Below are 16,565 nucleotides of genomic sequence, written 5' to 3' on the forward strand. Positions count from 1 at the left end.
CCTCCAGCCTGAATTACTGCAACTCCTTATTATACGGTTTACCTGCCAAAGTTAGTGATCGTCTTCAAATGGTACAGAACTCTGCTGCTCGAGTATTTACATTTAACAAAAAATCGTCACATACCACTCCCATCCTTCATCAGCTTAACTGGCTTCAAAGCACATGATAAGGTACGTTGATCTTGTATTTTAGGATTAGTTGTTTACAATACAAGTGTTAGTGTGAAACAATATTCAAACAAACCTGTTTGTGTCTCTGGTATGTGTTGTTATTCAGTTATTCAACAAAATAAATATGGCCAATATTCCGATATAAGGAAATGAAATAACCAGAAACATAAACATTTGGATTCCCTTTTATTTTTAAAATGTTATGTACAAGTGCAACTGATTTCTTTTTTCAATAATGTACATTCAATATAGAAAGTTTATGTACGTCATATTTCATTTAACATTTCACAATTGCACTAGTCTTTCACATACATTGGTAATCAGAGTCGGTACAATTTGTCCTTTTAACGCTCATCTTCGGTTGGTCTTTATTCAACTAGGAATAAATAGTCTAGTGCTTTCTGGGAAGGTAAGGAAAAATGATCATTCCGGAGTGCTGGGGGGGAATTATATTGGGGTCTTACAGACAGAAGACAGATAAGGAAAACATGGTCAGATTGCATCCAGTGCGGTACTCACATGTGCACGTGTATTCATATGACAAATAATCACAGGTTCCTTATCAAGTTTCTATCTGTTCATAAGCACACTTTGAGTTCTTCAGAATACATAACAAACACAAAAACGGGGAATTATGATTGTGTGGGGGGGCTGCGATTTATTCACAGGATGAAGACAAACAGAGGCTGGTCATGAATGTGAGATACAGGCAGACGAGGGAAAGAGACAACGTATCAGAGCCAACATGTCAGGCATTCAGAAAAGCATCAAATATCTCCATACAAAAGTAAACTATTTTACTCTCCTTGGAAAGAAATCAAGTTTGAGGTGCAACTGAAAATAAAATGAATTTAGGGAGGAAGGGTTGAGTATTAAAATGAAGGAATCACTAAAGACCACGAGTGCTGTGTTGAGGGTGCTGGACATTTTCATAGTTTGGTGGCAGCATATTGCGGAAACGTTTATCCTTCTCCGCTATTTCCTTTCCATCTTTTAGTTCATCTTCTCTTCTTTTTCAGGGATGCCACCACTCCAGAGAAGCAGGTTCATCTGTGTCTGGGTTAGTCTGATGTTTTATTTGTCCGATTCATCCCAGGTCTCCGATGTCATTGTCTACGGGTGGTGGGACACTTGGCATTACCGTGGAGCCGGTGCCTGCTGTTAGATAACCTGCCACGCCTGAACCTGAACACATTCAACATACCATCATTACTATCAGTAAAAATAATCCAAGTAAGGAGTTTTATCAAACTTGACCATCACAGTAACACAAGAATGCACTGCAAGACAAAATGAAAATATTGAGAACTATTTGTTATGATGACTAGAATGAACATGCATCTAAATGTGTGAGGTGGGCTGATAGATGATGTATTGATAATGAAGTATCCTACAAAGTACTCACTACATTCTCTACTTCATGTCAAGGGAATGAAATGCCAAAAGAAATGGGAAAAGAGAAACATGGAAGAAAAAGAGGGAGGAAAGATGAGTGTCACCTGCTTCAAAGAAATAAAGATCGGGGTGGGAAAGGCCACGAGGCCACTAAAGCCCACTCCGCAACGGACTGCTGCCAGCCAGAAGGGATGGAGTGGACACACCTGAAGAGTGAGAAGAGAAGACGGCAACAGTGCAGGAGAGAGGAAGCGAGCACAAGTCAGAACCAGAAAGCATTAAAATGCAGTTAAACGGACAGTCCACCATAAAAAAAATTATTTTCGAGTTGTTGTATAAATGTCTTAGTTCTGTTGAACACAAAAAATATTTTGAAGAATGTGGGAAAGCAAACAGTTCTGGGGCACTATAGACCTCCATTGACATTTTTCCTACTATGGTAGTCAATGGTGGCCAAGAACTGTTTGGTTACAAGCATTCTTCCAAATATCTTTCTCTGTGTTCATCAAAACAAAGACATTTATACAGATTTGGAATAACATGACGGAGAGTAAATGATGACAGAATTTTCATTTTCGGCTGAACTGTCCCTTTAAGAAAGCCCTTATGCCAGAAGATTCCAGTCCGGCTCCTGCGGGACTCCAGTTCCACATCACATAAAGAGAGGCAAGTTCAAAGCACGGAAGAGCAGTGAATATCTCTCTTACCCGTCAGGTAGCCTGCAGTTTGGGAGTCGGAGATGAAGAGGTCGTGTTTCTGGTCTTTGAAGGCACTCCACACGGTGGAACGAGAGAGGATTTCATTTACCTGCAACAAAACAACCACAACATCAATCCTTAGGCCATGTGATGCATATGTAATCTATAACAGTGAACGGATCATTGATTTCACCTCTAATGTGTCTGTTATGCTGACAAATGAGATTTCGTTACCTGTTCTCCATACTGTAGACTGTGGGTCATGGATTTAAGGGCTTTGACGATCTGAGCTTTGGTTGCTGAGGGGTTTTCAAGAGTCTCCAACCCTATTCCCTCCAACAGTTTCAAGAGGTACGGCACCAGGTCTACTCTGAGAGCCTGCACAAACACACAAAACGACACAAAAATGTATTTGTGTCTATACTTGTATTTGTGTACTTGTGTAATAAGATGGTATTTATTAAAAAAATACAACAGTGATTAATAACTTCTATGGCCCTGTAAATAACAGCTAGCACATCCACCATTCCCTATCCTTGCTGTTAAAGTGATACTTCACCCAAAAAGGAAAATTCTGTCAGCATTTACTCACCTTCGAGTTGTTCCAAATGTGTATACATTTCTTTGTTCTGATAAACACAGAGAAAGATATTTTGAATAATTCTTATAACCAAACAGATCTCAACACCCATTGACTCCCATAGCAGGAAAAATTACTTTATCATTTTGTTCTGTTGAACACAAAATAAGATAATTTGAAGAATGTAGGACAGCAAACAGTTCTGGGGCACTTTTGACTACCATTGTTTTTTTCAAGTCAATGGGTGTTGAGATCTGTTTGGTTATAAATCGATCTTTATCAGCACAAAGAAATTTATACACATTTGGAACAACTCGATGGTGAGTAAATGATGACAGAATTTTCATTTTTGGGTGAAGTATCACTTTTAAGTGCAATATATATATTATACTTTATGTAAATACATATTATAATTTTTAATGGTTATAAAAATGTACAGTACACAATTGTAATATACAGTACGTACTAGTAGGCACACTTGCAAATGACTAAACTGCACCTTTGTATATTATTTATATTTTTTATTCTTTTAGTCTCATATTTATTTTATATTCTTTTCAATTTCCTGTGTTATGTATATACTGTGTGTTTAAGACAATAGAGCTCCTGTAACCAGAACAAATTCCTAGTGTGCGTGTGCACACTTGGTGAATAGAGCTGATTCTTATTTTTTTGTATTCATTTTCAGCATAAACGTTGCATGTGTTTACCTGTGCGACCAGTTCAGTCTGCTCTCGCTGGAACATACGGTTAAGAGCCTCACAGGCCAGTCCTGCCATATCAGCTCTCATCTTCATCCCGGTGATCAACGGACCGATGACGTCTAAAGCAGCCATGGACCGCACGCACAACTACAGGATGAACAAACAACAAAACAACAACAAAAAACCATTATTAATCGTGTAGATGGCTAGAGATGTTAACATCTAGTATTTTAACATTTACAAAACATGACGCACATTGCATGGTATGGGGTCAGTTAAATTAAAATTGTCCACAAAGTTGGAAAAATATCATTACATAACATTTAGAAATGTTCAAACACTTTTTGACAGTTAGTGTGTGATGTACCTCATTGTCTGAGAGTATGTGTAGGAGTTTGATGGCACTTTTGGGCACAGCGTTGTTTTTGTGGTTGAGCGCCGATATGACACGTGGAAGATGCCCGAGAGGAGGGACTTGGTCAGCCAGCTGGGTCTGGGTACCAAAGAGGCACACTGCTGCCGTGGTAACCGTCTCCAGCGCCTCACCCTGAGATTATAAAGAGGGGAAAACAAAGTACACAGCTATTTATGAATACAAATTTGATCAAAGTATGTCTTCTGTAGTGGGAACCAATCTGTAGTTGATTCCAATAACAATAACATTATTGTTGATACTAATAATATAAAGATCAAGTAAAAAATAACAAACATAACTGAAGCACTAAAGATGCTGCAAAGTATGTTTGCAAAAATGTTTTTAAATACAAGTATGAACTTGGTACAGAAGTGCAGATGTCCCACGGTGAACACACTCACATTTGGATTGTTTTTCTCCATAAGTGTGGTGAGAGTATCTAGTAATGACACCAGGAACTCTCTGGGTTTGCGCAGCACCCATCCTGGCTGAGCGATGAAGATCCGTAGAAACACTCCACCAACCTCCAGCTCTCCCTGACCTGCTCCATACGGCACTGAGAAGTCTTCAGGCAACTATGAGCCGTACAAACATAAATATATGACAATACAGCACCTGACCATTAATACATCTAAACAATACATTCAGACAGACCATTCTGAATCTCACCTTCCAGTTAACATCTGGATTATCCTTCTGCAGCTTGAAATGCCTGTGAGAAGAAGATGAACGAGTTAATAAGAACTTTATGAGAGAAACTTAATGGAGTCGAGTTTCAAAGAGTCTCACTCGAGCATCATTTCTCTGACAGTCGTGGAGACGGTTTCTCTCGAGCTGTCGTTCCAGATGAGTTCGGGATTCTCGTGTGTTCCTTCGAAGATGTGCACAGCGGCCTCTGGGTTATCCCGCATGGCGTCCATGAAAACGCCTGGCAGGAAACGCATCAGGGTCAAACGGACCTGTTTGGGGGAAGAGATGCGTTATTATGACAGTGAAATGATCAAGTTATTTGAAGAGTGTCAAAGAACAAATATGAAAACATGGTAGAGGAAATGTACCTTTGGTCCCACCAGCTTGTCTGAAGTCATTTTGGAGAAAAGCTCTGCCGTCTGGGTGCGCACCTGAGGATGGGTGGAGTTACAGAATAGATCCAACAGGTAGATTAATGCACCTGAAAGAGAAAAATTAAATGTGATACATAAGAAAATGTACACCATGCACTTAAAGGAGCAATTTGGAGATTTTAGCAGCATCTAGTGGTGAGGTTGTGAATTGCAACCAATGGCTCACTGCACCCCTTCCCCCCTCCCTTTCAAAGCACTATGGTGGCTGAAACAGAACTAAAATGTCGTCACATTTTCGTTTTGTTTTTTTTTGCCCAAGGAGATCACGTATTTACAAAACGCACTCTGTAGAGCAGTTTGTCCGTTTAGGACTACTGTAGAAACAACATGGTGAATTCCATGTAAGAGGACCCGTGGTGTATGTAGATAGAAATAGCTCATTCTGAGGTAATAAAAACATAACGCTTCATTATGTAAGGTCTTTATACACCTCTGAAGACAAAGTTATGTATATTATATTGCATTTCTGACAATAGAGCCTCCAAAAAATTGGACCTTTAATGTAAACTTTAGTTACTACGGTATGTTACCGTTACCAGGAGTAAACCATCTTACACAGTGAACACACTTACCTTTGTTCATGGCCTCTGTAACAATCTTAGTATTGGATGTCAGTGCATACAGTGTCTCCAGCACCAGCTGTCTGCCTGTATACAGATGAGACAGTTAGCACAGAGGGAACACAAATCTGAAACATTCACAGTTTATCTCAATACTGTATCTATGTCAGCACAAAATAATGTTAGGGTATATTTACGGCTATGCATCTCTTTATAGTGGATGTAAAGTGGAAGTCTTACTGGATGGTAAAGAGTGTAGCAGCACCAGCAGATTGGGCAGAACCAGAGATTCAGCGATGTTGATAACACAGTCCAGATTTGATGTGACAGTATTCACAACCTACAGCCAAACAACATAATGGTAACAGTTATTACCGTTATTAATAGAAAAACGTTAGCAATACAACATTGTAGTCAATTCATTTGGAATAATCTACCTGCTGATATTAGATCTGTTACATCTTTTAGGATGTTTAAACCAATTCTGTCATCACATTATGTATTGGTTTGTACATGTTATTATTGAATCTGTCACTGTTCATATCTCTCTATATCTATTGTTGATGTTTATTTACAATCGAATCCATCACTTGGTATTCTGGGTTAAATGTTTATATAGCTATTAAGTTATTTTGTAGTGTTTCCTTTTCTTTAAGTAAATCTTTGTTTATGTGTTTAGTGTTTGTTTTGCTATCTGTGTATTATGTACTGTGGGCCACCCTCGAAAACGAGATGTTTCATCTCAATTAAAATAAATGTACACCTAAAACTCATATTTACATTTATGCATTTGGCAGACGCATTTATCCAAAGCGACTTACATTGCATTATACTATACATTTGTTTCTGATTATGTGCAATCCCTGGGATCGAACCCATGACCTTGGCATTGCTAGTGCCATGCTCTAACCACTGAGCAACAGGAAAGCTGATCTTCTGGGTGACATGTGTTTACATGTCCCTCATGTGTTTATGCTTTAAAATATGAATATAAATAGATGTAAGTCTACACCCTTCATTTATCTAGTATATGCAGAACTATGAATATATTTGCTATAGTCGCTGTCCTTCCCAAACCTCCAATGTCCAAATTCATTTTTCAGGGAATTGAAAAAAACACTTTTGAAATGATTAAATACCGTGTTGTCAAAGTTGACAATTACTTTGAAATATTTCTTATTGGTTAGATATTTCCAAAACCCAGTGACACACATAAAGGATGACTAATAATAGTGATTCATGGCTAAATCAAAAATCACAACATCTCATCTCATTCTACCTGACTCACTCAGTGAACTGTGTGACGTGATTGGTTGTGACATGTTTGCGATGTAGAAAACAGTAGTTTTAGGGAAAAATACTCAACAGTGGTGTTGACTGGTTTTCACCACAGGGGGACTTGAATAAAGCAATCTTTATACTAATGTATCAAGTGTATAAAGTAGAAAAGATTCAGAATAAATGGCTTAAAGTGAATGGGTTACGTGAAGGAATGTACCTCTAAAGCAAGTTGCTGAACTTTGCCGGCTCCATGAACTCTCAGCAGGGAGAAAAGCAGCTTAAAATGGCCAACGCACTCCGTCTCAGAGCCTGTTACACAAACACACAACACCTCAGTCATCACTCTTTATATGTATATAAAGTACAAAATATGTCATTTCTGTGGGATTTCCTTTAACTCAAAGATGGGTTCATGGGTTCATACCCCAAAGAACACACACAGATTTATAAATGTAAACCTTAAAGGAGTCCTGTCATTTTAAATACAAGCATCTATGAAATACATGCAAATCATCTTTGACATTTGTGACCCTGCCTATAAAATCCAGGCTAAAGTCACATAATGTATTTATGGGATTAGGAGCATCAAAGTTTGATTTCACTGCGATTTTAGTCAATATTCAAAATATCAAGATTATATCTTCACAGAATGTTCTTTACATTATGTAGGATGATTTTGTGTTTTCTCAGGCAGGGCCACATTTCGTCGCCTTGGAGTTATAAGGTTCTATCTGCGGTCTGAGTAGTTTGGAGATATTGAGCTTCAAAGTTTTTGCATTTCATATACTGTAGGAAAAATGATACGAGTGACAAATCTCTTTTATACATGAAATGACAGAGACGGTGAGACCCTTAATGTATTCCAAATGTACAATATCAACATTTTCAGAAATTTGTAAATGTTTTTTTTTGGAACAGATCAAACGCAGATACAACCTTCTGATTCTGAAAAATCACTTTCAGTTTAGAATGATAAGGTTCTATCAGCAAAACATTCATTAAAGCAATACATTTTCAAGCAACACAAACAATTTATTTATAACCTTTGTTAAAACATGAAATTAGTGTATAATAATGTAAAAAAGGTACATTTACATGGTTTTTATGACACTTATTTCATATTTTAGGATGCTTTTTTCTTGTTCAAGTTAAGCATAAAAGGCCGTGCTAATTGTTGTATCCATGTTTTATCCACAGAAGGTGGGACAGATCAGATTACTTTTTAGAGATGAGTATGGCTGAAAAAACATAATAATGTTTATTATTGTAATCAAGACTCTTGACTGCATTATGAGAGTCTATGTCACATGTGTCAAATACAAGGCCCGCGGGCCAAATCCGGCCCGCCCCCTCATTTTATGTGGCCCGCGAGAGCTTACAAATTATTGTAGTGTTATTATACATTTTATGTCCACGACCTGAAAATGCAACTCAACTTTATTACCTGCGCGATGACGACATCTAGCCAGTAGGTGGCAGTGTCCGTATATATCGCAGAAATAAGCCCGTCCAGTGCGATCAGGTTGTTTCTTGTTTCACACTGGAGGGGCTTATTTCGCGATAACAGCCGGCTGCTTGTACATTATACCGCTTGTTACGCGGGATACTTGCCACATGAGAAAAAAAACTTGACATGAAATGTGAATTTGAAATATTTGATTAGCTCATTTTTACTGAATGCAAACCTAACAGGAAAAGCTGTTTACTTTCGGTTTTAAGATAAGAAACAATGTTCAAATGTCACGAACATTCAATTTGTTTTAATAATTTGTAAATATAATGTCATATATGTTATTAAAAGACATATTTATTTTTAATTTGTCAAAAAAAGCCTGTCAAAATGATTTGTTGCGTCAGGGTTACCCTGTGTTATTAGTTTTGAGAGGTTATCTGGGAATAACGAACCTGCAAATGTCGCGACTGGCCAATCAGAATTAAGCATTCCAACGAGCGGTGTAATAAGTGAGTGATATGATATATATATATATATATATATATATATATTAATTAGACACATTGTGTCAAACAAATAAAAATTGATGCAGAGGGGAGGCTATTTCAAGAGGGATGGGAAAGCAAATACATGTTTGTGCTTAATGGAAACAAGCTGGTGTGTCGTCTTTGCCAGGAGGCCATCCCTGTTAAAAAAACCAGCATATGCTTGTTTGGTATGTTTTGATGCTGGTTTAGTTGGTCTTTAGCTGGTCATGTGCGGTCCATAGCTGGTTTAAGATGGTCCAACCAGCATCAAAACATACCTAACCCAGCATATACTGTTTTTTTTCAACAGGGGTGGCTGTGCTCAAAGAATACAGTACAATTTACGTCGGCACTTCGAAACCAAACACAGAGCAAAGTATGCTAACCTTAGCCACCTAGAAAAGCAACAAAAGGTACAAGACTTGAAAAAAACTTACATTTTTGGCAGAATTTGTTTGCAAATGATTCTGCAAAAAGTGATGCAGCCGTGAAAGCCAGCTTTATTGTGGCTGAAGAAATCGCCCGAGTTACCAAGTGATTTTCAGAAGGTACATTTTTAAAGCAGTGTATGCTGAAGATATGTGAGCAAGTGTGCCCTGACCACAAAGGCCTTTAAAAATGTTAGCTTGTCAAGAAACACTATGCAGACCGACTATGTGTTCATACAGAAACATATCATATAATTTTTTTAATAAACTGTACAATAGTTGTACACTTGAATACACTTTATTTTACTGGTCTTTTACTGTCAAAACTAGGTATTAATTGAGTTATTACCAAAAGGAGTAATTAAATGCAGATGTAATTATGCAGTGTGATAAAAGAGTGGATACATTTATATAGTCTTACAGTTACAACCGGCCCTTTGAGAGCAATCATAATACTGATGTGGCCCGGGATGAAATCGAGTTTGACACCCCTGGTCTATGTAAACACAGGTATTAGGAAGCTAGCGCTGCTAACATTATGCCATGTTTGTCACAGAATAAGAATATGTGAATAACTCAATTTTGACCAAAATCTCAGATAGAACCTTGCGAAGATTTATGTTTATGAAGTTAAAAGGCACCTGGGTTATTTTTGATGACGTTTCGCAGAGCTTCGAGAGCCATCTCAGCCCAGCGTAGTCTCTGAGCGTGTTGCTGGGACTCTACTTTATTAGTCTGTGTCATAGCCAGCAAAGTGTGCAGGTACTGGGCCTGGGAGCCAACGTAATCCAACAGACTCGATGCGAATGCTTTTGGATACTGAAATGAAAAAAAAACATCCTTTTACAAAAAGTACTCTCTAAACGTATTGCAAAGCAAGCTTTAATAGGAGTGCAGTGAAATATTTCACCTCCAGAGGAAACGTCGGCTGCTCGTTGTAAACTCGAACAAAGATCTCTCCCACGATCAGCTCCTTCCCATGTTCACTGAATAAGAACTCTGCTCCAAAACTCTTATCACACTCGCTCTACAGACAAAGACACCGAAGGAGGTATTTTGAATGGTCTTTAGTGTGTTGATATTACTGTTAATACGAATAACGATGAACGTTCTTCCTCTTACTCTCTTGATGTTGCTTTCTTGCTGTGCTTCCAAGAACTCCATTAGCTCCGCTCTGGTTCCATTGTTCCAGATCAAATATGGGTTCTCCGAGTTGCTGTTTAGCAACTTCAGAACCTGCAAACATTGTAGGAAAACATAATCACACGGTATAGTTTGTACTTTTTATGTTCAATACAACATCTGGTTTTCTCCCTCACATCAGCCGGCGAGTTGCTGCCCAGTTTCCGTGAGATGTATGGAGTCAACATGGCTGCCAGACTCTTCCTGATGGAAGGATTCTCTGGAGGGTGATTCGCTGCTCCTCCACCATTAGCTTCTCCGGCAGGCCCGTCCTCCGGGCTGACCGCTGAGATGTAACCTGCGAGCCGCCCGAGGGCCACCAGGCTGAGCTTAGCCAGACAGTTGGCCACCTCCTGCTGGTTGGTCTCCTGGTTGGCCTGGACTCCGCTCTCTTCTAAAGTGTAGTCATAGTTGAAGAGGTTGACTAGTAGGTGCCACAGAACACCGGCGTGGTACAAGTGCGTCTGGAGGAAGAAGTCTATGGCGAAGGAGCTCACGCACTGAACAGTCAGTGAAGCTAAACGTGGCAATCCCTGAAAAATAGCGGAAATGGATATAAAACTCATTATATGAATGAAGAAGAAGAGTTCACCTAGAGCATTTAAAGGGATGGTTCACCCAAAAATGAAAATTCTTCTATTATTTATCATTTATTCACCCTCGTGTCATTCCAAACCTGCATGTCTTTCTTTCTTCTGAAGAACACAAAACAAGATGATTTGAAGGAGGTTGGTAACCAAACAACGTTGACCCCCATTGACTTCCATTGTATGGACATAAAACCCTTCCTCAGACATTTCTCAAAATATCTTCTTTCGTGTTCCACAGAAGAAAGAGTCATGAACAGGTTTTGAACAACATGGGGTGAAAAAATGACACGATTTTGATTTTGTGGGTGAACTATCCCTTTAAGAACATTAAAAAGGATAGAAAGAATGGGCTGCATAGGCCATGACACTGGACAAAAGTCAACACAGATGTGATGAAACATGCACGTTCTTACCTTGCCATAGTAAAGAATGTGACAAACATCTCTGATAATGTTCGGAAGCGCAACTATTTTTTCTCTGCATTCTTCAAACTGAGCAGCTACACTATAGCACCTGCAGATGTGCCCGCACACCTATAAAGTAACCAAAACACACAAATTCAGTAGTAAAACATGCATGTACCTGGCATTATTATTTTTTTACATAACATACACATATTTAATAATAGCGGTTGTATTTATTAAGATGGTTGTATTTGGTCATTTTGATACATAAGTTGCATGTATAATCTAAATTGTACCTGTACTGCCATGTCTTCAGGTTTGCTAGAAGCCATAAGAATAGCCACACATCGAGACAAAGCCTCCATCAGTATCTGAGAAAGACATCAAAGCACAATCACAATGATGTGAAACACAATTTTTTTGCTCTGGTTAACAAAACTTTGCTGACCGGAAAAGGAATTCTAACCTCAATGCCATTTTCTCTCCGGAGCTCCTCTGCGTTGAGGGCGGAGCAGTTGACGGTATGGAAGGCCAGTTCGGTGGCTGCCGGTAACAATGGTGAGGTTTTGGAGAAGAGCTGCTCGTCGCCTGTTTCCATGGTGATGGTCTTAATGAGCATGGGGTAACCAGCATACTTATAAGGTTCCAATTCTGAGGAAGGAAAAATGACACATTTGCTTACATATTTAATCAATAGTCCATCAAAGCAAACGCTGAAACATTGATTCATTGTATTTATGGGTCTGGTTGGTACCCTGTTTGTGTCTGTTGAAGAGGATGCTCTGGGCTTTGAGTATTAAGATGATGTTCTCAGGGTCAGGGCCATCCACAATACGTGCCAATTTAGTGCACAGGAACTCGTACGCCTTATTCACCTTCTCAAACATGTCCTGCACAAACACACATTCAAGTCATTTAAGTTTTCCATCAGTCACAGCAGTTTATATTTGACAATTGATTTTTTTTACAAATGAAGAAGCTTTAATATACATACCCTGCCTTCTGGATTTTTGTCTGGATGGTATTTTTGGGCCAATCTAAAATACGCTTTCCTTATTTTACTCTCTTCATGCCTTAAAAAAACAAAAACATGATATTGGTTTGTCCAACAATGAAGAGAAGTTTACAACACAAAGCTTTATATCAAGTCCAATCAGACCATTTATGAATAGTATTTATGGACATTTATGGATGCTAAATGGAATGCAAAATGGACTGCTACTTATTTAAAAATGTTAGCAAATCCAAACATGTCATGACGGACTTAAAGGGACAGTTCACTCAAAAATAAAAGTTCTGTCATCATTCACCCTCGAGTTATTCCAAATCTGTATAAATGTCTTTGTTGTGATGAACACAGAGAAAGATATTTGGACGAATGCTTATAACCAAACAGTTCTTGGCCGCCATTGACTACCATAGTAGGAAAAATTACAATGGAGGTCTATAGTGCCCCAGAACTGTTTGCTCTCCCACATTCTTCAAAATATATTTTTGTGTTCAACAGAACAAAGAAATTTACAAAGCAATTTTTCTACTATGGTAGTCAATGGTGGCCAAGAACTGTTTGCTTTCCTACATTCTTCAAAATATCTTCTTTTGTGTTCAACAGAAATGTATAAAGCAAATTGTCCAACTATGGTAGTAAATGGTGGCTGTTTGGTTTGGTTACAAGCATTCTTCCAAATATCTTTCTCTGTGTTCATCAGAACAAAGACATTTATACAGATTTGGAACAACTTGAGGGACGGTAAATGAAGACAGAATTTTTCTTTTTGGGTGAATTGTCCCTAAAAGGGAAAAAAACTAAAGGCTATACTCACTGGCCCTGTCCTTTAGGGAGATTCAACACCTCATAAGCATCATCCACAGACATAGAGGGGGGCTTTTTCTCCACCTCTCTCTTCCATGCATCCAGAGTGTCCTTCAACAGCTTCACCTACAGGGGGCAGTAAAAATACACTCACTGTATATACATCACACTGAAGGCTGTTGAAAACTTCACAGTGCGCTCTTAATAAACCACAAAACTTTGGAAATAGATGAAATTTAAAGCGCTCGGTGTGTAGATGTACGTACAGAGTCTCGAATGGGCCAGTTGGGGAAGCGGTTGGCATCACACAGGTGTCTGAGGTAATAGATGTTGCAGAAGAGCTCATTATCCAGCTGAGGGAAGTTCACCACAGGGATGGGACAGTACTGATACAGAGCACGAGTGTTACTCTGCAGACGAGGACTGAAGTCTGCCAGGTGAGCTGCGATTTTCTCGATCATCATGCGTCTATAAACACACATAGCTTAGTATAAATGCTCAAATTCATACAGTGGTAAGAATGGCACTTATTAGTCTTTAGTGTACATCTATGAACAAAAAGAAACACCGAAGGCAAACACACGCCCATGTATACAGAACAGCAAGATAGAAACATGGGCCGCTTCACCTCATTTCACTGCTCCAGATGGCTTCGGGCGTGTCAAACTCTCCCAAGAAAATCTCAGAAAATCGCTCAGCCTCGTAATTCTCCAAGTAACACACCATGGCTTCTGGCATGATCGGGCCTAACACACTTCTCTGAACAATGTCCAGACCTTTAGCCTGCGGGCATTGAGAAAAGGGAACAAGTAGTTCAAATTATATTTGTAAAATTCAGGGCTGTCGCGATAAACCGACGATAAATATCACGTGATTTATGCACAGCTTTTGAGTGAAGTACGGGGAAAAAATGCTGCATCCGAAAGCCAGAGGGCGCTGTCGTGCGGAAACTCCAAATGCGCACTGCAGAAGAAGACCGTAACGCACTCTAGAATCTAGGAAATGCCTATGGACATCTTTTTTATCACTGTTACTCAAGCCTCATCAGGTATTTTTATGATAATAAAGTATATTTATAATGACAATTTTTGACGGGTGTTGCTTTTTCAAATGCACATTATAAGCGACTCAAACCCGCACTGCTTTTAGATCGAGCAGCATTTCCAACTGATCCCAGAGCCGTGCTTCACGGACAAGCTACGCATTAAAAAAATATCGACACATTGCATATCGCAGCCAGCTTGATTTCAATAGGATTTAGTGGTATTGCGATAAATTATCGTGCAGCCCAGAGCCAATTCACTCCACACTATAATCAATCCTTTCATGCATAATGTACTGTAGCTTTGGAGTCTTACCTCCTCTGATTTAAAGGCTTGTTTCAGGTGAGTGTATTTCAAGAAGCTGGAGGACAAAATAACACGCATGCATTAGATATTAATACAAAATAATGTAAATAAATGGCCAAATATTGTTGACCTGAAAGGTTTTTCCTCATGAACACAAGGGTACGGTACCGTGCGACAGGCAGAACATTGGAGCCAGTGTACATCATAATGAAGAAGAAAACTCCCGTGAGGTAGAGCCGCTGTAGGTTAGGGTTATCCTGCATCACCAGGTACAACAGATTGGCTACTTTCTCCACCAGGATAGGGTCAAAGGTCAAGAGCAGCTGAAAACATAAACACACAATGTTTAAAATGCTATTGTAGTCTACATGGGTCATGTATCTCTTAAACGAAATTACTTTTAAAAGAACTTGAACCTGTACCTGAACAATGTGAGGCAGGCAGGTGTTGTCACTTATAAGTCTCTTCACCTTTGGTAAAGGCCTGATAATGGCATTATCTTGGTCCCTAAACAAACAAACACATCAAACGCACGTGTAAGCATCTAAATCAATGCAAACGGGCACCTTTAAACAACGCGAAGAGTGAATATGTGAGCTAGAATGAACCTGCTGGGAAAGTAGGAGCACATGGTGATAAGCATGTTAAGGATGAGAGTGGCCAGGTCAGTCTCGTTCATCACGGCCTGTCCGCTGGCCAACAGACACCACTTCAGCTGAGGGATGGCCTGCAGGGGGCGCCAACCGTCCATTCCCTGAGCCCAGCAGCGCGTCTTGGCCGTCAGCGTACCCGAGTTCCAGAATTCTTGCATCTGTTGGACAAACCAGTGGTGTTACAGCATCTACTAGACATCTTTCTATAACCTTATGCAAAATTTAATACAAAACGTTAATATTAGACATTTTCAAGATATTTGTACTGAAGATATAAATATCAAGAATATCAAGATATCAAATTTTAGGTGTATAGACCAGCCCTGCTTTCATCCCATTAAAAGAAAAAGAAAACCAGGATTTGATTAAAGAACAATAGTCAAGATTTGTTGACAATAGTCAAGACTTGTTCTTTTGGAGATTTGTTCAAAGAACCTAGATTCATGGCATCATAATAATTTTACTTTAACTAATTCCAAAAACAAAACCCTTCAGATATATCTAGTGTAAAAACACCATACCTCCTCATAGCTGTAAGGTCCTCTCCGTTCTTTATCTGCGTTACCAAAGTACCATTCCTTTTCGCTCTCTCTCTTCATGTCTGGCGCAGCCTCTAACACGTTACTCTGAATCAAACAGTCAAACAAACATGCAGACAGATGAAGATGTTATAATAAATGATCATATCCAGTCAACAAATCATAAATACAGGGACATGTGGACACACCTGTAGTGGTACAGTGGCTCTGTTGGTGTGAAGGTGCGCGAGGGTCAGCAGATCCACTAATATACGCACTCCGTTTGAGTCCAGGATTTCCTTCACGTTTTTCTATCAGTCAAGTTGAACAAACATGAACATAACATGACTAAACAAAAGTTAGGGTCATCTGCGGCAGTTACTCGAGGTTACTAACCTTGTTCAAAATGAGTTTGTTGAGGAATAGAATGAGTCTGTCTCTCTCAAGCTTATCTGTACACTGGAGATTTACAGGAACAGGAGATGAGAAAGACAGCAAACAGCGGTACAAAAAGCTAAGAAGGATCTCATTTTTATATTAGGTCAAAAAATACTGACCCGATCCAACATGCCTACGATATACTTGGTGTCTGTAAAAGGTCCGATCTCCTCACAGCACTTCCCATAGACTATAGAAAGAGCTTGCAGACACAAACACTTCATAGCTACTTTGGGTGTCAATAGAAACCGGTGGTACAGTTCATTAAAGAACTCATACCTA

At 39.2% G+C, this 16,565-nt stretch overlaps 1 protein-coding gene across 3 annotated transcripts in view; it reads right to left on the minus strand.

Annotated features, from left to right (window-relative positions):
- Nucleotides 1-348: 348 nt before the first annotated feature.
- The window catches only part of LOC130547048 (dnaJ homolog subfamily C member 13-like), a 35,316-nt gene continuing 19,099 nt past the window's right edge, over nt 349-16,565 (minus strand). For 2 of the 3 annotated variants that reach the window (XM_057322690.1, XM_057322689.1), the window contains 32 exons: nt 16,403-16,562; nt 16,242-16,304; nt 16,055-16,156; nt 15,849-15,953; nt 15,283-15,485; nt 15,097-15,181; nt 14,843-14,997; nt 14,684-14,729; nt 13,954-14,108; nt 13,592-13,793; nt 13,336-13,451; nt 12,507-12,585; nt 12,267-12,402; nt 11,979-12,163; nt 11,809-11,883; nt 11,522-11,641; nt 10,656-11,051; nt 10,459-10,572; nt 10,247-10,363; nt 9,978-10,155; nt 7,146-7,237; nt 5,888-5,987; nt 5,660-5,734; nt 5,022-5,134; nt 4,753-4,922; nt 4,633-4,675; nt 4,365-4,538; nt 3,916-4,095; nt 3,555-3,695; nt 2,499-2,642; nt 2,274-2,373; nt 349-1,356 (listed from right to left, as the gene is read on the minus strand). In XM_057322690.1, the coding sequence (XP_057178673.1) occupies nt 1,259-1,356; nt 2,274-2,373; nt 2,499-2,642; nt 3,555-3,695; nt 3,916-4,095; nt 4,365-4,538; nt 4,633-4,675; nt 4,753-4,922; nt 5,022-5,134; nt 5,660-5,734; nt 5,888-5,987; nt 7,146-7,237; nt 9,978-10,155; nt 10,247-10,363; nt 10,459-10,572; nt 10,656-11,051; nt 11,522-11,641; nt 11,809-11,883; nt 11,979-12,163; nt 12,267-12,402; nt 12,507-12,585; nt 13,336-13,451; nt 13,592-13,793; nt 13,954-14,108; nt 14,684-14,729; nt 14,843-14,997; nt 15,097-15,181; nt 15,283-15,485; nt 15,849-15,953; nt 16,055-16,156; nt 16,242-16,304; nt 16,403-16,562 (4,222 nt within the window). In that variant the 3' untranslated portion in view covers nt 349-1,258. Of the gene's footprint in view, nt 1,357-1,670; nt 1,773-2,273; nt 2,374-2,498; nt 2,643-3,554; nt 3,696-3,915; nt 4,096-4,364; nt 4,539-4,632; nt 4,676-4,752; nt 4,923-5,021; nt 5,135-5,659; nt 5,735-5,887; nt 5,988-7,145; nt 7,238-9,977; nt 10,156-10,246; nt 10,364-10,458; nt 10,573-10,655; nt 11,052-11,521; nt 11,642-11,808; nt 11,884-11,978; nt 12,164-12,266; nt 12,403-12,506; nt 12,586-13,335; nt 13,452-13,591; nt 13,794-13,953; nt 14,109-14,683; nt 14,730-14,842; nt 14,998-15,096; nt 15,182-15,282; nt 15,486-15,848; nt 15,954-16,054; nt 16,157-16,241; nt 16,305-16,402; nt 16,563-16,565 lie in introns of all 3 variants that reach the window. The other variant, XM_057322691.1, reaches the window with a different exon arrangement.

The sequence above is a fragment of the Triplophysa rosa genome, linkage group LG23 (genome assembly GCF_024868665.1).
Source record: "Triplophysa rosa linkage group LG23, Trosa_1v2, whole genome shotgun sequence".
Taxonomy (NCBI): domain Eukaryota; kingdom Metazoa; phylum Chordata; class Actinopteri; order Cypriniformes; family Nemacheilidae; genus Triplophysa; species Triplophysa rosa.